The following is a 25538-nucleotide window of genomic DNA, read 5'->3' as shown; positions in this document are numbered from 1 at the left end:
TCATCAGAAGTATCTTTAGAGTCCACATTTCCATAAACAGTCTCTTTAAAGCAGTTTTGGCCTTTTCTATCAAGCTCCTTACAGTTCTTCCAGAATCTTCCCCTTATCCATTTGAAAAGCCTTTCCAACATGTTTGGTATTTGCAAACTCAGCAGCAAAAGCACCCCACTTCTCTGGTACCAAAATCTGTTCTAGTTTGCTAATGCTGCAGTATGCAAAACACCAGAGATGGATTGGCTTTTATAAAAAGGGGGTTTATTTGGCTACACAGTTACAATCTTAAGGCCATAAAATGTCCAAGGTAACACATCAGTAATCAGGTACCTTCGCTGGAGGATGGCCAATGGCATCCGGAAAACCTCTGTTAGCTGGGAAGGCACGTGGCTGGCGTCTGCTCCAAAGTTCTGGTTTCAAAATGGCTTTCTCCCAGGACGTTCCTCTCTAGCAAGCTTGCTCCTCTTCAAAACATCACTCACAGCTGCACTCAGTTCCTTCTCTTTGAGTCAGCTCATTTATATGGCTCCACTGATCAAGGCCCACCCTGAATGGGTGGGGCCACGCCTCCATGGAAATATCTCATCAGCCATCATCCACAGTTGGGTGGGGCGCATCTCCATGCAAACAACCTAATCCAAACGTTCCAACTTAATCCCCACTATTATGTCTGCCCCACAAGATTGCACCAAAGAATATGGCTTTTTCTGGGGGACATAATACATTCAAACTAGCTCACTAGCTTTTCCAAGTCTGCAAAGTAGGTTGTTGGAATTTTGATTGGGATTGCATTGAATCTGTAGATGAGTTTGGGTAGAATTGACATTTTAATGGCATTTAGCCTTCCTATCCATGAACATGGAATATTTTTCCATCTTTTAAGGTCCCCTTCTATTTCTTTTAGTAGAGTTATGTAGTTTTCTTTGTATAGGTCTTTTACATCTTTGGTTAAGTTTATTCCTAGGTACTTGATTTTTTTAGTTGCTATTGAAAATGGTATCTTTTTCTTGAGTGTCTCTTCAGTTTGTTCATTTCTAGCATATAGAAACATTACTGACTGATGTGCATTAATCTTGTATCCTGCTACTTTGCTAAATTTGTTTATTAGCTCTAGTAGCTGTATCATCAATTTCTCAGGGTTTTCCAGATATAAGATCATATCATCCACAATGACAGTTTTACTTCTTCCTTTCCAATTTGGATGCCTTTTATTTCTTTGTCTTGCCTGATTGCCCTGGCTAGCACTTCCAGCACAATGTTGAATAACAGTGGTGATAACGGGCATCCTTGTCTTGTTCCTGATCTTAGAGGGAAGGCTTTCAGTCTCTCACCATTGAGTACTATGCTGGCTGTGGGTTTTTCATATATGCTCTTTATCGTATTCAGGAAGTTTCCTTCAATTCCTCCTTTTGAAGTGTTTTTATGAAAAAGGATGTTGGATTTTGTCGAATGCTTTTTCAGCATCTATTGAGATGACCATTTGATTCTTCCCTTTTGATTTGTTAATGTGTTGTAATACATTGATTGATTTTCTTATGTTGAACCATCCTTGCATGCCTGGAATGAACCCCACTTGGTCATGGTGTATGATTTTTTTAATGTGTCTTTGGATTCGATTTGCAAGTATTTTGTTGAGGATTTTTGCATCTGTATTCATTAGGGAGATTTGCCAGTAGTTTTCCTTTTTTGTAGCATCTTTCTTGGTTTTGGTATTAGATTGATGTTAGCTTCATAAAATGAGTTAGGTAATGTTCCATTTTCTTTGATGTTTTGAAGGAGTTTAAGTAAGATTGGTGTCAGTTCTTTCTGGAAAGTTTGGTAGAATTCCCCTGTGAAGCCATCTGGACCTGGGCATTTATTTGTGGGAAGCTTTTTTTTTTTTTTTTTTTTTAATTGAAGTTAGTTTTATTGAAATACATTCACACACCATACAGTCATCCATGATATACAATCCACTGTCCACAGTATGATAACATAGTTATGCGTTCATCACCACAATCTATCTCTGGACATTTTCCTTACATCAGAAAGAACCAGAACAAGAATAAAAAATAAAAGTGAAAAAAGAACACCCAAATCATTCCCCCATCCCACCCCATTTCTCCTTTAGTTTTTATCCCCATTCCTCCACTCATCCATACACTAGATAAAGGGGGTGTGATCCACAAGGTCTTGTGGGAAGCTTTTTGATGACTGATTGGATCTCTTTGCTTGCAATTGGTTGGTTGAAGTCTTCTGTTTCTTCTCTGGTCAGTCTCGGTTGTTCATATGTTTCCAGGAAATTGTCCATTTCCTCTACATTATCCAGTTTGTTGCCGTACAGTTGTTCATAGTATCCTCTTATAATTTTTTTAATTTCTTTGGAATCCGCAGTAATGTCACTTTTCTCATTCATTATTTTGTTTATATGAGTCTTCTCTCTTTTTGATTTTGTCAGTCTAGCTAGGGGCTTGTCAATCTTGTTGATCTTCTCAAAGAACCAACTTTTGGTGTTATTTATCTTCTCTGTTGTTTTTTATCGTTCTCTGTATCATTTATTTCTGCTTTAATCCTTGTTATTTCTTTTCTTCCACTTGGTTTCGGATTGGTTTGCTATTCATTTTCTAACTTCTTCAGTTGATCCATTAGTTCTTTGATTTTTGCTCTTTCTTCCTTTTTAATATATACGTTTAGTGCTATAAATTTCCCCTCAGTATCGCTTTTGCTGCATCCCGTAGGTTTTGGTATGTTGTGTTCCCATTTTCATTCGTCTCTCTATATTTAGCAATTTCTCTTGCTATTTCTTCTTTAACCCACTGATTGTTGAGGAGCGTGTTGTTTAACCTCCAGGTATTTGTGAATTTTCTAAGTCTCTGATGGTTTTTGACTTCTAATTGCGTTCCATTGTGGTCAGAGAATGTGCTTTGAATAATTTCAATCTTTTTAAATTTATTGACCCTTGTTTTATGTCCCAGCATATGATCTGTTCTGGAGAAAGTTCCATGAGCACTAGAGAAGTATGTGTATCCTGGTGATTTGGGATGTAATGTTCTGTATATGTCTGTTAAATCCAATTCATTTATCAGATTGTTTAGGTTTTCAATTTCCTTATTGGTCTTCTGTCTGGTTGATCTATCTATAGGAGACAGTGATGTGTTGAAGTCTCCCACAATTATTGTGGAAACATCAATTGCTTCCTTTAGTTTTGCCAGTGTTTCTCTCATGTATTTTGTGGCACCTTGATTGGGTGCTTAAACATTTATGATTGTTATTTCTTCTTGTTGAATTGCTCCTTTTATTAGTATGTAGTGACCTTCTCTGTCTTTCATAACATCCTTGCATTTAAAGTCTATTTTATCTCAGACTAATATTGCTACACCTGCTTTCTTTTGGCTGTAGCTTGCATGAAATATTTTTTTCCATCCTTTCACTTTCAATTTCTTTGTGTCCCTGTGTCTAAGATGAGTCTCTTGTATGCAACGTATTGATGGTTCATTTTTTTTGATCCATTCTGCGAATCTATCTTTTAATTGGGGAGTTTAATCCATTTACATTCAACGTTATAACCGTGAAGGCATTTCTTGAATCAGCCATCTTATCCTTTGATTTATGTTTGTCATATATATTTTTTCACTCTCTCTATTAATATCCTTTAATGTACCCATACCGAATCTCTTTAGTACTGAACCTTTCTCCAAGTCTCTCTCTCCTTTCTTTGTTTCTCTGTCTGTAGGGCTCCTTTAGTTTCTCCAGTAGGGCAGGTCTCCTGTTAGCAAATTCTCTCAGCATTTGTTTGTCTGTGAAAAATTTATGCTCTCCCTCAAATTTGAAGGAGAGCTTTGGTGGATAAAGTATTCTTGGTTGGAAATTTTTCTCACTCAGAATCTTAAATACGTCGTGCCACTGCCTTCTCGCCGCCATGGTGGCTGCTGAGTAGTCACTACTTAGTCTTATGCTGTTTCCTTTGTATGTGGTGAATTGCTTTTCTCTTGCTGCTTTCAGAACTTGCTCCTTCTCTTCCGTGTTTGACAGTATGATCAGAATATGTCTTGGAGTGGGTTTATTTGGATTTATTCTATTTGGAGTTCCCTGGGCATTTATGATTTGTGTATTTATGGTGTTTAGAAGATTTGGGAAGTTTTCCCCAACAATTTCTTTGAATACTCTTCCTAGACCTTTACCCTTCTCTTCCCCTTCTGGAACACCAGTGAGTCTTACATTTGGATGTTTTATATCATCTATCATATCCCTGAGGTCCATTTCAATTTTTTCGATTTTTTTCCCCATTCTTTCTTTTGTTCTTTCATTTTCCATTCTGTCATTGTGCCGGTTTGAGTGTATTGTGTCCCCCAAATGCCATTGTCTTTGTGGTCTTGTGTGGGGCAGATGTTTTTGGTGCTGGTTGGATTTGCTTGGAGTGTGCCCCACCCAGCTGTCGGTGATAATTTTGATGAGATGTTCCCATGGAGGCTTGGCCCCACCCATTTGGGGTGGGCCTTGATCGGTGGAGCTATATAAATGAGCTGACTCAAAGAGGAAAGAGAGTGCAGCTGGGAGTGATGTTTTGAAGAGAAGCAAGCTTGCTAGAGAGGAACGTCCTGGGAGAAAGCCGTTTTGAGGCCGGAGCTTTGGAGCAGACGCCGGCTGCCTTCCCAGCTAGCAGAGGTTTTCCGGACACCATTGGCCATCCTCAGGTGAAGGTGCCCAGTTGCTGATGTGTTACCTTGGACGCTTTGTGGCCTTAAGACTGTAACTGTGTAGTGAAATAAACCCCCATTTTATAAAAGCCTATCCATCTCTGGTGTTTTGCATTCTGCAGCATTAGCAAACTAGGACAGTCATCTTCCAGGTCACTGATTCATTGTTAAACTTCCTCTAGTCTTGTACTATGAGTATCCAGAATCTTTTTAATTTGGTCAACAGTTTCTTTAATTTCCGTAAGATCATCTATTTTTTTATTTACTCTGGCAGTGTCTTCTTTATGCTCCCCTAGGGTCTTTTTGAAGTCCTTTATATCCTGTGCCATGCTCTTCATGTCCTTTATATTCTGTGCCACAGTCTCGTCATTCATCTTTAGTTCTTTGATTAATTGTTCCAGGTACTGTGTCTCCTCTGATCTTTTGATTTGGCTGCTTGGGCTTGGGTTACCCATATCGTCTGATTTTTTCATATGCTTTAAAATTTGCTGTTCTTTTTGGCCTCTTGGCATTTGCTTAACTTGATAGGGTTCTTTTAGGATTTGTAGACCGACTGAAATCCTTATCTCTAATTTCTCAGATCTGCCGCTTCGTGGAGTACACCTTCTGTAACTAACCAGCAGGTGGTGTCCACGAGCCACCTGTTCCCCTAAAGCCAGTTCTCCCCTGCCTTGTCTTTGTGGTGAGTGGGGGAGTGAGTCTTTTGGGGTCCAGTTGGTGTACCAAGCTTGCGTGTATAGTTGGTGTTGCCCGCCCTGTGTAAGGGACGTGTGTCTGGGCAGTCAGGGAGGGGGGTGGCTCTAACAATCAAATCTCCCTGGTGATCCTGGAGTTTTAAAGCTGCTGCAATAGTCTAATCCTTCAGTTCAGTCCTGCCACAGTTTGTCTCTGCCGCTGACCCACAATTCCTTGGTATTGGCGTGTGGCCCCTGAGACTTGCGAGTGGGTCCCTCTTCCAGGCCGTGCACCCCCAGGTCCTCTGTTGAGGGATGCCTGTGCTATGTCACAGGTGAGTGCCGTCCCCCCCTTCCTTCAGCTTTAAGCAGACCTTTCACTGAAACATCCCATGTGTGTAGACAAGCAGGCATTCCACGTCTGCAGCCCAGTGGGTTTTCCCCGGTGAGCACACGCATGTCACCACCACCCAGCCTGAGGACCAGGTGGCCAGCTCGTGGTCCACACTCTCACCCACTGCGTCCATGGGAGGTCGGGCTTAATGGTCTCCCCTTGATCTGGTCTTGTGGGATTATGTGGCCCAGAACTAGTTCAGAATCAGCCACAGGCCTAAGACCTAAGACAAAAATTCAGGATTATTTACGACTCTACAGAACACCAAAAAGAAGTCCACGGAGTTTAAGAAGGGGAAATTGAATTCAACCCAAAAGACAGGAACTGTGTTTTCTCTTTCACAAGACTCCTCAGCAAGCGATAGAACGAGGATTTGTGCAGGTGACCCGCGGTGCGTGGCCCGGGCAGGAGCCCAGTGTGAGCATGTGGAGACCACCCCCGCACCTGCCTGTGTCCACTCCCGCGCTCCTGGTGCACTCACCCTGCGGCCCGGGGAGCAGGACAGCTTGCTTTCTCGTCGGCCCGCGGTGTCCTCGATGTGTTCTTGCTCTGCTCCGTTGAGGTCTAATTGACGGTCAGTAAGACAGCCTGATTTGACGTGTGCGTTTTGCTGCGCTTTGGCCGATGTGTGGCCAGGCACCCGCCACAGTGGGGGCAGAGCCTCTGGTTCTCTCGGGCCCTGAGAAGGTGATCTTTCCCCGCAGCCTGGCTGCCTCTGCTCCTCTCCCCAAGCCCGCCGTTCCCCCTTGCTGGAGGTTCGTGCCACAGCAGGACGGGGTCGCTGGTGCCCGTGCCTTCCAGCGTCTGTCCCCCTTTTTAAGGCAAAGTGCGCTTTGTTACCCACCCATTTGTCGACGGACACTGGGGTTCTGCCCAGGATTTGACCGTTGTGGATAAAGCAGCTGAGGTGTCCTTGGGCTCTGAGGGGGAAGGCTGGGACACTGGTCCTCGGGACCACGTGTTGCTGCCCTCTTGTCGCCTCAGTGCCCTGAGCTGCGTGACTGTGCACTCGAGGGGGCTGCGGGGTGGATCTGCCCCAGGGGTCTCGGGGCCAAGCGCCTGGTGGCCTGGGCACCTGGCATAGCAGGATGGGGGCCAGGAGTGCTGGTGCTGCAGGGACACACATGGCCAAGTACCTGGGGGAGGAGGCCCTCAGACCCTGGGCCTCCCTTCTCTTTAGGCCACCCTTCCACTTCGCCTGGCAGTCCGTTTTGATTTTGACCTTGGTATCAGTTTCCCAGCCATGACTCACTGCAGGCCACCGAGAAAGGGGTGTGTGCTGCTTGGAGGCGAAGGGACAGGAGGCGCCCCCACTCTGCCCAGGCTCCGGGGTCCGCCCCTAGGCAAGGCCGGGCTCTTCTTGGAGGCCTGGCATCTCCTCCTGGCCCAGCCTGTCCATGTCCCTGGCTGCTGGCCACCGGGTTCCCTGTGCGAAGTCCGCCTGGCCATGGGGCCCGCAGGGATTCAGAAGGAGAGCAGCTCCTGGCAGAAGCACCTGGCAGGCGGGGACTCCTTTCCCTTCAGGAGGAGCCCGCAGTTCACGCTGGTTTTTTCCTGAGTATCCTCTCCGCAGCCTGAGGCCCACGAGGTGCGGCTCCTTCTCGCCGGCCAGGTATGCCCCAGCCTGGGCCTCGCTACCCCCGCCCCTGGCTGCCCTGCTCCTCCACCAGGCCCAGGACAGGCAAGACCAGCGGGTGCTTGGTGGGCACCCTGGAAAGTGAGCGGTTGTGGGGGTAGGTCCCTGTGCTCTTGGGGGCGAGGGGCGACACTTTGATTTTCCTTTTGGCTTCTGAGTCTCTAATCCTCTGACCAGGCACGACAGCAGCATGCCGCCCGTGCCACCCTGTGCCCCAGCACCCCTGGCCAAGGGCTCACCTGGCTTCATTCTCCAGTGTGGTGCCTCCTACGTGGGGCACAGTGCTGGGCCGAGGTGGGGGTGGGCATGGTGTTCACCCTCACTGCCAGCCCCTCGGCCCCCTGGTCCTTCCCCACAGCTGTGGGCATGGAGGCGGCCCTGGTCAGGCCGCAGTCTAGCTCCCCTTGCCAGCCTGGCCGAGGTCCCGCCACACTTTGTTGGCAGAGTGCAGGGGTATGTGCTGTGCACACACTGCACCCCCAGCCTCCCTTTTGTCCCAAGTCACAGCCATGCTCAAGTCCCTGTCATCACCGCCTATGGGGTCACATGTGACACCCCAGCCCTGGGGCCCCTGCAGCAGGTACCGGCACATATCAGGGTGAACATGACAAGTCCGGCCCAATGAGGGGTGACGGCTGTGGTAGAAAAATACCCCCGTGGTGCTGGCTGGGCAGGAGGCTGTGTGTGGCAGCTGCCAGGGCGGGAGCAGTTCTGTCCGTTGCCGCCGGCCAGGGCCCCTCCAGCGGTCAGGCCCGTGCTGGGCAACATGAGGGCCGAGGCGGATCTGCCCGGCCCTTGGGGACTGGTAGAGGAGAACTTCTGGAAAGAGCTGGAGAGTTGTGGGGGTATTGGGGGAGAGCCCAGATGGGGAGGTGGCACTCACACCTGAGCAGAGGGGCGGGGCTGGTGCGACACATGCAGGTGTGCAGGTGTACCAGGGGAGGCTGCAGAGGTGCTCCGCCCACCCGGGGAGGGTTCGCTCTGGAGACGCCCACTGCACGCTCTCTTCTCTGCTGGGGTCAGGTCGTCCTTCAGAAAGACCCGGGCCTGCACTCCCCCTGGCACCTTACCTCCTCTGGTGGTGCAACCTGGGGGCTGTGGTCGGAGCTACGGGGCGTGCGGGGGTCCGTGGGCTGGCGGTACCCCTCCTCGACGTCCCTGGGGCCAGCGCTTAGATGTCAGTGTGACCGGGGGCATCCAGTGGGAGGCCCCCTCCAGCCTCTAGTTTTGGGGACAAAAGGACCTTGCAGCCTGCGTGTGGACCCCGCCATGAGGGTGACGCATTGACCGGCATCCCGCGGGCAGAGTGTGGCCCTGGGGGGCACCTGGTAGCCCCAGGCTCCTGAGCCACAGCATGGAACACTGTGCAGCGCGGGCCGCGCAGCACTGAGGAAGAGAGTGGAGTGAAGGCAGGCTTGGGGTTGCCCGCTGGTTGGCGCTTTAACTGGCTCGTCTGCCGTAGAGCCCTGCTCTGGACATGAGGGTGACGTGAAGCTTCTTTTGTCCACTCCCTGGACACTGGCTGCCCACGGTTGCCCTTTTCTGGGGCCAGAACACACTGGAGGACAAAGCTGAGTCCAGGCTTGGGGGTCTTGGGTTCTGCCCACGAGGGTGGGGTGGCGCAGTGGTGCTGGGGTGTGTGGGGGGCCTTCATTTTGGGAGGGGACAACGGGGGGCCCTTGTGACTGCTTGAGGAACCAGGGACCTGAGGGAAGCATGCAGGGGCGCGGGGACCTGCCCCTGGAGAGCGCTGGCCTCCGGTTTTGCCCTGAGTATGTGGTTTCAGGCAGGAGGGAAAATCCCGTCCGTGACTCCACAGCGGCTCCATCAGATGCGGAAGTCCCGACTGGAAGTTCCTTTTTGAGGACTTCTCCTGTAAAACGGGTATGCATGTGGTTATCAAGTTTTGTTCCGTAACTCTGTAATTTACTTGATTATTCTCTCAGCTCGCTTGACTCGACTTCAGAGTCCACCCACACTTGGTAAACTTAAGTTCTATAATGTCCGTTTCCCAGACTCTGTGGCATTACTCTTTTCTTCCACGGGCCCTCAGGATGGTGTGAGAAGTGACCTGGTGACACCCGAGCTTCTTGCATCCATCTTGTCCCTCCATGGCAGCCCCTGCAGCATCCAAGGCGTGCACCGTTGGTGTGTGTGCCATGGGAGCTGCTGCCCATTGATTTCCCTTCTGGGCTGCGTGCCTGGCGAGTAGGGTGCCGGGAGCTGGTAGGGTGGCACCTCTGGAGTTGCCCCGGCAGGCGGGCATTGCCAACAAAGCCTGCAGATGCTGGACTGGAGCCACCTGACCCCCCAGTGGCTCCAGAGCAGGACTCGGGTCACCTGACCTGGTTAGTGGAAAGAGACAGCGTAACAGTCCGGCACGGGGCTTGTATTACTAGCCATTCAGCTGGGGCGGAAGTCGAAACCCTTCCCAAAGGGTTTTGTATGTGCAGAAGATTAGAGGTGAGGGTCCCACTGCCATCTTAAAAAGATGTGCCTCTTAACGCTGGGGGCTTAGCCAGTTACACGAGCCCGCCCACCTGGCCACCTCAGCAGTCACCAGTAGACATAGACTTGTCTTAGGGTTCCCGTTTCCCATGTGGTGCTGGGAGAGCCGTGTTGCCCCACCCAGGGCATGTGTGCTTTGCTTGGAGGCCGCCCGCTCAGTGAGCACCCCGCCCTGCCCCGTCTTCCAGGTACACACCTGCCTTCTTCACACACCTGGTGCCAGGCGCTCTTGGGATGAAGGAGAAACAGCAGCGACATGTGGTCAAAGGACTTGTGGTAAATATGTCATGAAGAACTTCTCTGCAAGTACGGACAAGATTTCCGAGGGCTTGTTGCTCTCCGCAGAGTCCTTGCTGGAAGCCCTGAACCGGCGGTGGGCATGGACAGGTCAGGAAGTGCCCAGTCAGCATCCTGAGGGACGGGGTGCCCCGTGTCTTGCAGCAGGCACCGATGGAGGCCCAGCTGTGGCGGGTCAGGGGCTGGCAGCCGGAAGAGCGTCCCGAGACTTGCGGTAGCTGCTGGGGCCGGCCCTCACGGGCCTGGGTTTTGGCTCTGCCGTTTCCCAGCTGCCTTGCTTCTGAGTGGTTGCTGTGAGGACCACGTGGGATTCTCCTCCAGCTCTCACCTCCTGCAGGGCTGTCCCAGCTCCCCAGCAGCACCCACAGAAAAGGACCAGCAGGGCAAGCACTGCAGGGACGCAAGTGGCTGGTGCTGGGGTTGGCCTGGGGCAGGGCACCTGCCCCCCAAGCTCCAGTTCCCCGAATACGCAGGCACCGGCACACAGATGCACACGCAGAGGCTTCATAAACCCATAAGTGCGGTGCCTGCACCAGTCATTTGGGGTGGGTGAGGCGTTTCTGCGTCTGCCGTCCTCAGCTGCTGCTGCTGGCCGGGCCGGCCCCACAGCTGGGCAGGGGAGAGGCGCCACGGGTCTTTGCAGACAGCGGGTCTTTGCAGACAGCGTGTCTGGAGGGACTCCGTGCTGGTTTGTTCCTCGGGCGGGGGCTGGAGCCACTGACTGTTTACAAGATGAGGCTGCGGGAGGGTGAGGGACTGCGGCCAGCATGCTTCAGAGCTGTGTTTCCAAACTCGCACCCAGCACAACCCTAATGTTCTGTTTTCTTTCCTTAACTCCCCCCTACTCAAATTATTTTGGAGCAAATTCTGGGCATCATTTCATTTCATGTGTAAATGTTTTCTCATGTGTATAAAGAATAGGGATTCTTTTTTTTAAACATAAGAGCTACAAAAATTAATTTCTTAATATCAGATAGCCAGTGTTCACATTTCCCAGTTTCTTCTCTTTCTTCTTTTAGTTTGTTTGAATGTGGATTCAAGTAGGGTCCATATACTGCAATTTGTTCACAAGTTTCATAATTCCCTCTGTTTTTTAACTTTCTATTTTGAAAAAATTGTAAATTCACAAGTTGCTGAAGCAGCACAGGGAGGCCGGTGCACCCAGCTTTGCCCGGCGCCATCTCCCGTAACTGCAGGTGGCCTCGGGGCCGGGAGCTGTCGGCAGCACCGAGCCCTTCTGCAGGCGGTTCTCTCTGAACCTTCTCTTGTTTTTTCCCTTGCAGTTATTTTGTGATGAAACCAGGTTGCTTTTCCTGTTGTTTTCCCCACATCTGGATTTTTCTCGTTGCATCTTTGTGGTATGATCAGTGTCTTCCTCTGTGCCTGTATTTCCTGTAAATGGGTGGCTACATCTGGACACTTGTTCTTTCATTCGGGGCAAGACTGCTCGTCGGTGGTGCCGTGTCCCAGTGGGAGGGACATTCCGTCTGGATGTCTTCTGGGTTGTCGTCAGCCCCTGGTGGCCATCTCCCAGGCCCCTTGGTTCATTAGGGGTTGCAGGACGGTGGTGTTCTGTTGTCGCGGCTTCAGGACTTACTTCCTTTTATGGCTGAACAGTATTTCATTTATCTATTCTATTATCTCTTTATCCATTCTTTGGTAGGTTCCTGGGTTTTTTCCATCTTTTGGCAATTGTGAATAATGCTGCTCACTGGGTTCGCTTCTATTCATGTCCCTTCCTCTTTTTTCCCATAAGAAATTTTTTTAAAAGTTGCTTTTCCGTCCTTTAAAAAGCCCCCGCGTTATTTAGAATGTTTGTTTTTTCAACCAGTTACTGGTGTAAAAAGCTCAGTCTCATCTTTTTGTGGCTGTTGTCTCTTGGTTCCCTCATATGAGCACAGTTAATTAGAAACTTCCTCCTCCCCTTCCATTCACATCTCCTGACTTGAAGTAGTAACATTTATTCCCATCACTTAGTGTTCGTTCTAGATGCTTCATGTATTTATTGCTTGCCACAGTCCTTTCATCATGTCTTTAGGATTTGATTCTCTAAAGCTCATTCGGCAGCACAGTGGTTCTCAAGGTTTAGCATCAGCACTCTCTGGAGAGCTTCACCCCAGAGCTTCTGGATTGAGGATGGGCCTGAGTGACAGGTGACGCAATTGATGCTGGCCCAGGGACCTACCTTGAGAACCACCTGTCTGAGCATGAATTCCCCCGGCAGGGCCTGTGGGGCAGGGGTCATCCCCGGGGGCGTCTGTCCTCAGGCCCAGGACACCCGGCAGTCTGCCCTGGACCGTTCTTTGCTGCTGGGGGGTCCCGTGTAGTGTAGGGTGCTTTGCGCCAACCCCCACCCCAGCCATGACCACCAAAATGTTTTCAGAGCTGCTGGATGTCCCCTGGGGGCACAGGCACCCCAGTGGAGAACTGCTTTTGTCACTTTGTGCTTGAGGACAGTTTGGGTAGAGTGAAATCCCTGGCACACATTTCCTGTCCCGAGAGGCTTAAATACGCTGCACCACCGTCTTTTGAGGTAGTGTTGATGTCAGAGTCTGATGAAAGTAGCGTTTTCTTTCCTTCGTATGTGAACTAGTCTTTTTGTCAGATGATTTTTTTTGCATTATCTTAAACCCAATAATTTTACTAGAAAACTTCTGTGCAGGTTGTTCTAGTTTAACACATGCCTTTTCAATATGTAGTTTCAAGTCTTTTTTTTTTTTCTTTAAACTTATTTCCACTTGCTCTCAAATGCTTTATCTTTTTCCTCTTTATAAAATCTTTTTTCTTTGCTTTGCTAACTTGGGTATAATTTACAAATGATGAAATGCATGGATCCCAGCTGGCTGGGTTTTGACCAGCGTGAATAATCCCTTAGCCCGCACCCCTGCCAAGGAACAGAAGATTCCACCATGCACCTTCCAGCCACCTCCGCTCCCCAGGAGGCAACCACTGTTCTCATTTGTCTCTTTGAAGGTCTGCTCTGCCTTTTCTGGAGCTTCATATGCGTAGAACCGTACAGAACCTACTGTTGGTTTCTGTTTCTCCTCCCTGCATCGTGCCCGTGAAGGGCAGCCTTGTGTGGTGTGTCCTGTGCAGTGTCCGTTTGCTTGTGGCCACCGAGCAGTGTTCCCTGCGTGGCCGCGTTTGTTTGTCCAGGCTCCTGTCGGTGGGGTCAGGGCTGCTCCCCGCCCTGCACTGTCGTGGACGGTGCTGCCGAGACCGTGTGGCCTGTGTCTTGGTGGAGACATGTGCTTGTCTTTCTCCCCGGTAGGTGCTGCGGCAGGGACGCCTGGCTCCCCGGGCACGTGGGTATTTAACTGCGTGAGAAACTGCCGCCTGTTGGCCGGGAGTGGTGCCCGCGGTGTCTGGCGTTGTGCGTGCTCCGTGCTCCTGACCCCAGCGCTGGTGATCTCAGGCCACTGGGTGTTGCCGTTCGAGTGGGTCTGGGCTCATCCTGACCGTGTGCCGGAGTGTTCTCCAGAGCATGTCAGCCACTTGACCAGCTTCCTTCCTAAAGCGCCTGCAGATCTTCTGCCCTGTTTTGAAATTGGATTGTCTTTTTTAGATTGAATCATACGAACTCTTTGTATATTCTGGATACAAGTCTTTTTGTCAGATATGGTGAATATTTTCTCTCAGTCTGGGGCTTGCCTATTTATTTTTCTTAACAGTGTCTTTGAATGTAAATTTTTGAGGATGTGTATGTGTTTTGGTGATACGTATTTCATCAACTTTTTCTTTTGTGGTTAATGCTTTTTGTGTTCTAATAAATCTGCCTACTACTTTGAGCTGGGCAAAGAAGTTCTCTTATGTTTTCTTTTAGAAATGTTAAACAGTTTTGCTTTTATTTTTAGGTCTCTGGTCCATCTTGAATTTTTGTTAATGGTATGAAGTAGGGGTGAATTTCTTTTCCTTACTCCCTCCCTCCCTCCTTCTTTCTTTCCTTCCTTCCTTATTGCCTTTTCCCATCACCATTTATTGAAAAGACTTTCCCTGTTAGATTGATTTCATGCCTCCTTTGAAATCCAGTTGATCATATAAGCGTGGGTCTGTTTCTGAACCTTATTCTATTTTATTTCTCTGTTTATATTGGTGTCAGTACCACGATATATGGAATTCTGTAGCTGTAAAGTAAGTCTTGAAATTAGCTAGTGTGAGTCCTCCAACTTGATTCTTCTTTGTGAGATCGGTCTGGTTATTCTAGGTCAGTTTGCGTTTCCACATGCACTTCAGAAGCAGCCTGTCTCCATAAAAAATTCTGGGATTTTGATAAGATTTCGCCAAATATCTGTTGAATTGGGAAGATGGACATCTTAACCATATTGAGTCTTCTAATCCGTTTATTTAGGTCTTCTTTCAATTCTCTCAGCATATTTTATAGTTTTCAGTGTAAGGTTTTTAACTTTTTTCATTAACTTTATTTTTAAAAATTTCTATTGTAAATAGCAATTTTATAAATTTTGCGGTCGTTATTAACTCTTCTGGGGGGGGGTGGCGGCCGGTTGCTAAATCCTATGCTCTCGGGATTGCTCGGAGGGTACCGGCGGCGGGGGCTCTTTCCCGGAGGCGAGGGCGAGGCGGGGGACTGGGCCCGGTCCCCGGCGGTGGCGTGCAAGGTGTGGAGGGCGGCGAGAAGAAACAGGCGGGACACGTTTCTTTTAGGGTGAGGAAGCCAAGAGAGCTTTATTAGGGGAGAGTACAAGCTTATATCGGGCGGTTTAGAGGGCGGGGTAGCTGTAGGGGTTGAAGGCTTGGATTGGTTCTGAGAGGGCGCGGAGGTTGTTTGAAAAGGGGCGGGAGTTGCTCCGGTAATGAAGAGGGTGGAGGGTGCGGGTAAGGCACGGGGGGGGGGGGGGGGGTTTCTCCGGCAAGCCCTCCCCAACGGTTGTACTTTGGGGTGAGGAAATGGGGCCTGCATTCTGCTCCACTTTCTCAGGCCCGGGGGGGCCGTGGAGGGTGCTACCACCCGTGCCCCACTACCTTTCCTAGGGGCTGATCAGTTCCCCTGGCCCAGGCCCGCCAAGTCGGAACTCGATAACAGTGTCCCGCAAATTTTATTTTCATTGTTTGTTGCTAATATATAGACGTAACATTGAATTTATTTGTATACTGCGATGTTGCTATCTTTACTTCTTAGTTTCACTAGACTTCCGTAGTTGTCTTAGAATTTTGTATATATAACAACCATGGTATTTGCCAAACAGGACAAACTTTTCCTTTCCATAGCTGTGCCTTCTATTTCTGTCTCTTGTCTCCCTGCCCTGGCTGAGGGCCGCCCACGGGGCTGGAGGGAAGGGGTGAGAGCGGGTGGGCCTCCAGCCTCCGTCTCCAGCTCAGGTCCCGGCTGAGGCTCCCAGGGAGCTCTTGTAGTTGGTTGTGGGTGTTTGGAGCGATGCCCTTGTCCGTTGCGGATGTTCCCGTCTATTCCTAGTTTGGTGAGAGTTTATATCATAAAATGGTGTTGAATTTTGCCGTGTACTATTTCTACATCAAACTAAGATGATCATATAATTTTTTTCTCCTTGTTTCTGCTAATTTGGTGACTTGCCTTGATTTTCAAACGTTAGCTAAGTGTCGGTTCGTGGATGGCCGTCTTTTGGTGACGATGCATTATCTTTGCTATGTATTGCTGCATTCAACTTGCTAATGGTTTGTGGATTTTTGCATGTGTGTTCAGGAAGGATATTGGTGTGTAATTTTTATTCTCTTGTAGTATCGTTGTCCTATTTTGGCAGCAGGATTATGCTGACCTCATCAGATTACTTGGGAAATGTTTCCTCTATTTTCTGAAAGATTATGTTTAAGATTGTTACTATTCCTTCCTTATATATTTGATGTAATCTACCTGGAAAGCCACCTGCTCCTAGCATTTCCTTGTAGGAAGGTTTTTAATGATAAAGTCAATCTATTTGACAGATAAAAGGACTATTCAGATATTCCTTTGTTTCTTGTGTCAGTTTTGGTAACATGTTTTTCAAAGAACTTGCCAATTTCATCTGAGTTTTCTGTTGGCATAGAAGTTTGCTCGTTACGGTCCCTTGTTATCCTTTTAACGCTTGTAGGATCTGCAGTCCTGCCCCCCCTTCTATTTCCGATGTTGGTGACTTGTGTCCTCTTTGCTCCGCCCCCCATTCTCCTCCCTGCCCCCTGACATCTCCCCCTCCCCATTCTTTCTTTTTCAATCAATTAGCTGAAAAATTGGTCAGTTTTCTTGAACTTTTCAAAGCAAACATCATGTTTAATTTTTTTTTATTATCTGCCATTTTCTATTTCATTAATTTCTGCTCTTAATTTTCTTCCTCCTGTCTGCTTTGGGTTGAATATGCACTTCGTGTTTGTGGTTTCTTAAGGTGGGAGTGTAGATCGTTGATTTTCAACCAGCTCTTCTAATACAGACACTCCTAGGTATGGATGTCCCCCGAAGCTCTGCTTTAGCTGCGGTCTACAAATTTTGATGTGTGGTTTTTTTGGTAATCTCTTTTTGCGTTGTTCAAGCTACTGCTAAGCCTATCCCATAAGCTTTTCGTTTCAGGTATTGTAGTTTTCACTTGTAGAATTTCCTATTGATTGTTTATTGGGATTTGGGATTTTCTTTTTTGAGATTCCTAATTTTTCACTTATTTTGTCCCTCCTTTCTTCTCCACCCTGGAATGTTTATCATCGTCATTTTCATGTTCTTTCTGCTGTTTCCAGCACCCTTGTTGCTTTTGGGAATATTTCTGTGACTCTTTAATTTCCTGGTTATGAGTTAGTTTTCCTGAGTCTTCACATGCCTTGTCTTTGTTGTTGCTGTTGTTTTGGTATGCCAGGGACTGTGGAGGTCCCATCATTCAAGTCTTGGTTGTGCTGCTCTCCTTTAGAGAGTGTTGTAGTTTGTTCTGGCAGGAGTGGTAAACTGCTGGTTCAGGGGGATCCTCCTGAGGCTTGTTTTGAAGCTTTTGGGAGCACCTACTCGGGTGCCACAGTTGCCCCGCTCCCGTGGCAGTCCTCGTGGGGCCTCAGGCACACGCCCGAGGCCTGTCCATGCGGTGTGGGAGCCCTCGTGTCTTCTGCCCTGGGCGCACCCCAGAAATCCCCGCAGCTCATGGCCCCTCGGAGCCACGTGTGGCCAGGCCTGTGGGAACCGCCCCGCCCTCGCTCAGCCCAGCTGCCCTGGGCTGACGTGGGCCCCCAAGTTCCTCTGCACCCTGTCCTGGAGCGCCGGCCGGGGCAGCTTGCTCGCCCCCATGTCTCTTTCTCTCAGGGTCCCAGTCCTGTGCTGCTTCTTGTCCAGCATCTGGAAACAGCTGTCTCATGTATTTTACCCAGTTTTATAGTCATCAATAGTGGAGGGCTAGCGATGCCCACGAGGACTGAAGTGGAAACTCTTTACTCCTTTTTCATTAAAAAATTTCTCCTTTCCACCTTCCATTTCTCTGTTATGGTTGTTTTTGTGTTCCTTCTAGTTTAGACGTCATTTAAAAAATGGCTTATGCTTTCATTCTTGATTTTTTTTTTCAGTTCTTTTCCCTTTCCTTTCAAATTTTTTATTGATGACTTTATTTCTGAGACTTTCTAATTTTAATTTATTTGATTACAGTTGTCAGTGGCTTGGGGTGTTCGTTTTTTGTGGAGAGTTTTAATTGGGTCTGACTATATTGCTTTTTTCCTGCTGGCTTTTGGTGCCGGGATGTGGTTCAGGGCGGCTCTGCTGTCTTCCCCCCTGCTGCCCACTTCTCACTGTTGGGGTGAAAGGGAGCGAGGGACGGGCGGGTAGGGGTCAGGGCTGGAGGCGCTGTAGGGGCTGTGTGCTAAAATCTCTGCAGACACGGGGTGGCCCCTTCTGTCTCCTCTCTGCCCGCAACACAGCCGGGAAGCAGCAGCCCGCAGCTGCAGTGAGCACCCCCAGCGCCCGGGGCTTGGTTTCTCAGACCCTTCTCCCATCAAGGGAACCAGGGCTCCCTGGAGAAATGGCTGACCCTAGGGTGAGGCATGAAATACATAAGCTGAGCCTGGAGCAGCTTTGTGCCAGAAAGGAAGGAAGTGAACAAAACAACCAACCACATCGGCTTGAATGAATGCGTGAACAAGCAAAGGATTGAACATTTGGGCGGCTCCCCTAGGTGCTTTTCCAGGGGCCTGGTGCTGTCAGGAATGCGTGGTGAGCCAGGAGCTGCCTTTCCATTTGTAAAAGTTTTCTTGGCTCCTCATCCTGGCTCACTTGGGCCTTTTCCTGTTTGCCAAAATGCTGCTCTTTTCAACTGGCGACAGCGCACACGTTGGCCCTACTCCATTGACAAAGTCGTGGCCAGGCCAGCCCTGCCACATTGTGGTCATGTGCATGAAGCTTTGGGCAGGGATAGCTCGTTCCATGGAAGTTTCTGGAAACCTCACCATGGGGGAGGCTCTCCTGTCGCCTTGGGAGTTACAGCACGGGGCGTCACCAAGCTGGTGTATGGGCACCGCAGCCTGTGGCCCCCCACCCTGCTTGGTCCTTGTGCGAAGGGCCTCGCCAAGCTGTCTGTCCCTCAGGAGGGACGTCACCTGAGTGTCCCTGTGGGTGGGTGCTCTGCCCCTGGCTTCCTGTTTCCTTCTGCTTTCTGGCTTGTGTGATTGACCGACATGAAGGTTGTTTCCATTTTCCATTTTGGTTTGTTGAAACAAAAAAAGAAGTTGGCATCTAGAAAGGAGCCCAGTCTTCAGCCCTTCAGCCTTTCCACGTAAAAGGAAATTGGCAAAGAATTGCCAGACAAGCATGGAAGCATTTCCAGGAGCCAACAAAACGTCTTCCACGACACAGATGCCCACTGTGGCCTGGAGGGGAGGTCCCCTGCCCGCCCTGGTCGGCTGGCACGCCCGCTTGCATGTGGTCCCCACATCCCGTCCCTGTGCCAGGGTCTCGCTCCTTTCTGGCCTGTCTCACCGGCCTGCCCTCCCCCTGTGCCTCCACAGGAGAGGCCACGGTTGTGTCTGGGGTGAGCAGCCATGCTCCTGCCCCCTGCTCTCCCTATCACCTTTACTGTCAGCCATTAAATGGGCTCTGCAGGAGGGCCCAGGCCCTCTTGTGTGCCCCTAGCATGCCCACAGCCCCAGAGGCCACCTGTGCACTGCCCCTCCCCCAGTAAGTCTCTGGCTGGGCGCTCCAGTGAGCTGCCTGTCTGCCTGTGCATCTCGGAGGAAGCTCATGGTCAGAGTGAGGAGGGAGCTGCACCCGGTGCCCGGCCTTCCAGGGGTCTTCCCCCAGCCCCAAGACTCCCTGCTGTGTGCTCCCAGCCCCCTGCTCCTGGTTCTCTGCTCCGTGCTCCCGCCTGCCTGGCCTGCCGCTGCTTCCCAGAGGCTGTGTCCCCCCTTCCCAGGGCCTTCGGCTGTGCTGCTCCTCTGCTGGGCCCCTCCTCCCTGCAGGTTGGCACCCACCGTGCTGTCCCTGACCCGGTAGGCACACTGTGGACCCCTTGCCTGAGGCTCTCATCTCACTGTCTCCTTCCACTGTGAGGCTGTCCACCGACATCTCTCCCCTATGGGACAGGAAGCAATTCTGCCTGGCAGGGCACAGCTGTGTCCTGGGGCCCAGCGTGGGGTCGCATGGTGGGTGGCCAGTCAGGAGTGTGCTGTGCAAAAGACGGGAGCACCGCAGGGGCCATGGAGACACCTGCCCCGGGACCAGGCCTCCTCTGAGGGCCGGGTGGGACCTTCCACCCCTGCAAGCAGCATCCGCGTGGCCCTGCCTGCCCCCATCCTTACCTCCTCTTGAGCTCCTCTGCCGGGTCTCCAGGTGCTCAGGCAGGCCTTGGAGTTTGTGACCAGGCTGGGGGACCCCTGGCAGGTGGCAAGGGGAGCGCAGGGCTAATGGGGGCTGCCTGTAGGGAGCCCAGGCAGCAGAGGTGTGGGGTTTCCCCGCAGGGCAGCCCGCCGGGGGCACCAGGCCTAGGGATCCTGGCATTGTGGTCCCTGCGGGCCTCGCGCAGCTGGTGACCTTGGCGTCCAAGGCCCTGCTCAGAGGCATGTGAGGACCGTGGGGTGGATGCCGAGTTCTCAGTATCCCTGCTCTGGAGAGGGCAGGGCACATGTGTTCACGTCCCTGTGCTGTGAACTCGCTTCTCAGCTTCTTTCCTGACTCAGCTTGGCACCTTCTGGGGGGCATATCTGACCCCCGTGCCGGCCCAGCGCTGGTGGGAGCTGTCCCACCATTGGCAGCACCTTACACACACAGGGTGGGGTGCTCTGGTCACGATGCCAGCGGCCTGGGTCCCAGTGACTGTAACAGGCAGGCAGCTTTGTGGGGACCCTGCTCCCCAGACTGCCCTTGCTCGAGGTGTTTGGGGCAACCCCACTGTGCGCCGACAGCAGGGTCCCAGCCGGCAGTGGTTCCCAGTGCCCCTGGCCCCTCAGTGGGGCCTGTGAGCAGCTCCCTCCCACAACGTCCTGTTGGCAGGCCTTGGCAGAGCGCAGAGCAGGCTGCCCCCACTGACCTCGTGCCACGCCCTCCTGGCGCCCGCCTGAGCAGGCGAGTCACACACCCGTATTTAACCCGTCCTGGCCCTGCCCACGGCTCTGACACAGCACTGCTGTCCCCCAAGGTGGGAGCCCTTCCCCGGCACGTCCCGTTGGCCAGGCCCAGGGCTCTGGGCGTGCAGCTTGGACCTGGTGCCCCTGCACCGCCACCACGCCATGCACAGAGGGCACTGTGTTCTGCTCGCGGCCCCCGCTCTGCTTGGCCAGCCCCCCCACCCAAGGCTGAGCTGCAAGATGGTGCTTCAGGCCATCGGCAAAGTGCTCAGGTGACATCCCGCCTGCCCACGTGGGGTGGGGGCGCGGCCGGCGCCGGGGTAGGGGAGCAGGGCTGCTTCCAGCCCCAAGAGGCCTGGCCGGTGGGGGGGTGCCCCTCACAACCCTTCCCGGCCCCTGGCTGTGCCCTTCGCCACTGCACCCAGCCCTGCTCGGTGACCACCGCCCCCTGGGCAGGGGCTCTGGGCCCGAGGGCAGGAGTGCCCCCTCTGACCGCCGCTGCACTCTCGTGTGACCTGCTGCCATGCTCCCTCCTCCATCCGCCAGAGGCACCAAGAAAGGGGTTTAAAGAAACCCCTCAGGACACGAGCAGGTTGTGAGAGAGAATGAGTGTGAGTGTGTACGTGCATGTGAGTGTGCTTCTGAGTGTGCACGCGTGTGTGTAAATGTGTGCGTGCCTGGTGTGCCTGTGAGCATGTGAACATGTGTGCTTGCAGATGGGTGCATGCGTGTGTGCACAGCCTATGTGTGCGAGTGTGTGCGGTGTGGGGCAGGGCCGGGGCTCTCCTGGCCCCCGCGTGTCCATTCGGGCCGACTTGCACCCGTGGCTTCTGGAGCAGCAAGGAGAGGGGCCGCCGCACACGCGCGCTGGAGCCGGGGCTGCCTGAGCGTCGCCACCCGTGCGCTGTGGTTTACTTTTCCCCCGGTGTACTGATCCTGAGTGTACCTCCGATGTTAATGGGTGGTAATTGTCAAAATGAAGGTAAAAGTCTTGCTTTTTCAGCTCTGCCTTTGCCAGCATCTGAGCTGGGCGGGCCTGTTGGTGAGGGTGGGGGGTCCTCAGAGGCACTGGACCGGATGCATGTGCCCCTGGCTCTGGTCTCCCTCGCGACGCCCTTTCTCCCTGCAGACCTGGCTCCATGGCAGGGAGGCTTGTACGGTCCTTTTGTGAATTGCGGTGTGAGATTCTGGAAACCTGGGTAAGTTGGAGACACTCTTCTCCCAGTGGTTGGTTTGGATCAGCCACCATGATGGTGGCTGACAGTGCAGGGGCCTGCGCTGGGCCTCGTGCACGCGCAGCGGGAGAGGGTACAGGCTGCAACGCGCTGCATGGAAGACAGAAAGGCACAGTTGACTGTCATGAGACCTGTGGGCAGCTGCAGAAGGCCCCTCACGTTCTGTGAGGAGGCAGGAGAGACGGGCTGGTTTCATTGGGGCATCTGGGAAGACTTCCTGGACAAGGTGACATGTAGCTGGGTCCTAAAGGACGAGTGTGTTATCTAACAACAGGTGGAGATGGCAGTGAAAACGGCTGTAAGCAGAGTGGCCAGGCTGTGTGTGGAGGGCCAGGCACGGGGTGGGCAGGGCCTTGACCCGGCCGTGAGGACAGTGTGGGCCCCTCCTCCAGCGCTGGCTGCCCCCAGTGCCCCATCCGTCCGGAGCTGAGCATTCGGCGCCTTTTAAGGCGAAGCTCTGCTGTGAGAACCTGGAAGGAAAGCATTTCCCTGGCATTCAGGGTGCATTCTTCCTTCCTCTTTCTCTTAAATAAACTATTAGCAACTTTTCAAAACAGAAGAAGGAAAAAAAAAAGCCAGGCCAGGGAACTGCAGAGACCTTCACCCCGCCCCCCTGTGAGGCCACAGTTTCTTCTCCTGGTGGTGGGGGCTTCTGCTGGGGGAGCCCCGTCCCACCTGCCTGTCCCCACACCGTGTCTCCACGGCGACTGGGAGGGTGAGGGCCTGGGGCCAGGGGCAGCAATGCACAGACTTGAGACAGAGGTGAGGGGCCCCACCCCGAAGACCAGGAGGGGGCCCTGAGCACAGGGCATGGGGGACTGGCGAGGGGTGCACGCCGCAGCACTTGTGACACTTGGTCATTCCAGGGGCGCCTCCTGTTCCTCGCCACTCTGGGGAGCAGCATGGGGGGCTTCTCCCAGCATCCCCAGCTGGCACAGGACACCTCTTAGTCTCGTCTCCCACCTCTTGGAAGCCAGAGGACATACCCTTCCCCCTCAGGGCCCCCCACGCCAGCCACAGCCCGGCTCCCTGGCACGCACCCTCCTTCCCGCCTTCTCTGTCCCTGCGGCCACTCAGCCTGCACCTGTGACCCCACCTTGCATGGCCCAGGGACCCCTCCGTCCCCTCAGACCTGGTCCTTCCCAGATGGCATCTCCAGAAGGTGACCCCCTTCTACCAGGTCTGAGGCCAGCCTGGGACCCTCCCCCAGCTCTCCAGGATGTGGGGGCCTCCGCAAGAGTTTATAATCAAAGTTGCCCCTTTTTGATTGGTGAGAGTTGACGATAGTATTGATTTCCAGTTTTTAAGACAATTAAGATGTTTGCCTTCAAAGTATTCAGTCACCCAAACGCGAGCCTAAAGCCTGCTACTTGGGAGCTCTTCTTCCGCTTCTCACCCTGCTCCAGCCTGTAAAATGTGAGGGGATGCCCCTGCGGGGCCCGGCGCTGACCGTCCCGTGGGGACCCTCCTGCCCGCGCAGGGGGTCGGCAAGGCTGCTCCCTGCCCTCACTGCCCCGGCTTGGCGTCTGGCAGCGGTGGTCATGTGCCGCCCACACCGCAGCTCGTGACCTGCAGGACACCCCCTCTCTTGAGGCAAAGTCCTCCTCGCGTCTAGACTTGTTCATTTGTTTAATTTCTAGATGAATTGATTTTTTATTTCACTTTACTGGCAAGGCGCTGAGATGGTGTCATTTTGAAGGTATTTACCTCTTGCAACAGCAGCTGATGTAGACCTGGTGCGGTCAGCGTGTGCCTTATGCACCGTGAGTCTCCGAGGGGCCCGGCCCGCACTGGCCACCCCGCACCCCTGGGAGCGTGGCCCGGGCCTCTGCGCTCTGCCGCGCGGGACAGGCGCTCCAGGGCCTCCCGGCTCATCTGCGGGGCTGCAGACCCCCTGTGCCAGGCCCCGTCCCCCAAGCCTCTGCCTGGCTGCGCCCGCCTGCCACCCACAGACGCTGCCCCCCAGCCCCTGCTTTTCCTACATCTGGGACCCCTGGACTCCAAGTCCTGCCCTGGATCTGACATCAGTGGCTCCCTGATGTTCTGGTCTGAGGACCCCGAAGAGCTGTTGTTCATGTGGGTTTCAGCTCCTGATATTTAGTGTATTCAAGCTAAAAGTAAGATGATTAAAAAATGTATTTGTGAACTCACTTAAAAATAGCCAGAACAGGCCTGTCGTGTGTTAACATAGTGACGTATTTTTATGAAAAGCAGCCATGTTACAAAGGAAGTGAACTGTTGAGTGAGATGTGCGGCATTGTTTAGGTTTCTGCAGACCTCTCCAACGTCTGTCTTGAGAACCCAGCGTTCTCACCTCTGCTTCTTTGGTCTGCTGCGCTGTCGGCCACATGCTTCGAGAGCGGGAGAGCTGGGCAGATGGTCCCCGTGTGCCGTCGGGGCCCTGCGGGGGCTTGGTGGGGTGGTTGCACCCATGTTGGCTGACTGAGCCAGGTGGGGGCCCTGCCCATCGGCTGCAGGTCTGAGGAGCAAAAACGGGGTCCCAGGAGGAGCCTCCCTCCCTCCGAGGCAGCCCCTGCCTCCCCCTACCCCACCCTGCCCCATGGTCACACGCGGAGCCCTTGGGCGAGCCTCGTTCCCGTCTTTCTGGCATGTGGACTTGTGGTACATATGCGTGGAGGCACATAGCGTTCGCACGCCCCCTGCGCACATGCAATTTCTGCAGGTTCTGTGTCCACTCTGCGTGTGTCAGCTGTCTCCTCCTGGCTCTGCTGCCCGAGAAGCCCAGTGTAGCCCCTCCTGACCGACCTGGCAGGATGGCCGCCTCTGAGCTTGGCGTGATTATGGCTCGAGTTTGGATTTGTGGCCCCTGAATGAGTGCCTGGACTCCATGTTGAAATGGGAACAGTTTGGGGGGGGCATGGAGATCCCTGCAGGCCCCTGCAGCAGGCTTCCCTGGGAGGGGTGGAGCTGGGTGTGCTACCACGGTGCTGCGTGTCAGCGTGGAGCCCAGGATGGCTGTGGGGTGCAGCGAGGCAGGGTCCAGGGTGTGCTGGGTGCCGCACAGTCCTGCCAGCCAAGGGGCCAGGGGAGGAGAGCCAGCCCCCTCCGCCGTGCGGGTCAGAAGGCAAGGAGATGGCTACTTGGTGTCTGTTGGGGGGTCTGCCCTTGCCCGGCCACGGCCCCGACCCAATGATGCGAGGCAGGAGGAGAGCGAAGGCTCTGTGCAGGGCAGCCGTCCTCCTGTGCCCGGCTCCCACGGGGAGCAGCAGAGCCACCCCTCACGTCCAGCTGGCCCAAGCAGGGTCTTCTACCCACCTGGGCAGGCCCAGGGCTGAGCATGTTGTAACCTGGCTGTCCCTCCTCTCTCTGGACAGGAAATCTAAAGCCAAGCCGAATGGGAAGAAGCCCGCTCCCGAAGAGAAGAAAATCTATCTGGAGCCAGAGTACACCAAATCCAGAATCACTGACTTCGAATTCAAAGAGCTGGTGGTGCTGCCCCGGGAGATAGATCTCAATGAGTGGCTGGCGAGCAACAGTAGGTGCCGGGCCGGGGCCTCCTGCCCGGGGGCTGGGAGGGAGCCCACTGCCCAGGGCAGTACCGTGGCCCGGCCGCACCCGGGTGGAGCTGGGGTGACACTGTGTGGCCTGGCCATCCAGGACCCCCGGGCCTCAGGCCAG

At 52.7% G+C, this 25538-nt stretch overlaps 1 protein-coding gene across 6 annotated transcripts in view; it reads left to right on the top strand.

Moving 5' to 3' along the window:
* Nucleotides 1-25538, top strand: part of MOB2 (MOB kinase activator 2) — a 75878-nt gene that overhangs the window by 42630 nt on the left and 7710 nt on the right. The window contains exons 1-4 of one of the 6 annotated variants that reach the window (XM_037838708.1): nt 20945-21256; nt 21504-21646; nt 21794-21863; nt 25235-25395. In XM_037838708.1, the coding sequence (XP_037694636.1) occupies nt 21616-21646; nt 21794-21863; nt 25235-25395 (262 nt within the window). In that variant the 5' untranslated portion in view covers nt 20945-21256; nt 21504-21615. The other 5 variants (XM_037838702.1, XM_037838704.1, XM_037838703.1 and 2 more) reach the window with 5 other exon arrangements.

The sequence above is a fragment of the Choloepus didactylus genome, chromosome 6, assembly GCF_015220235.1.
Source record: "Choloepus didactylus isolate mChoDid1 chromosome 6, mChoDid1.pri, whole genome shotgun sequence".
Classification (NCBI taxonomy): Eukaryota; Metazoa; Chordata; class Mammalia; order Pilosa; family Megalonychidae; genus Choloepus; species Choloepus didactylus.
Note: the sequence above shows the minus strand (reverse complement) of the source record. Positions and strands in the feature narration are given on the sequence as shown.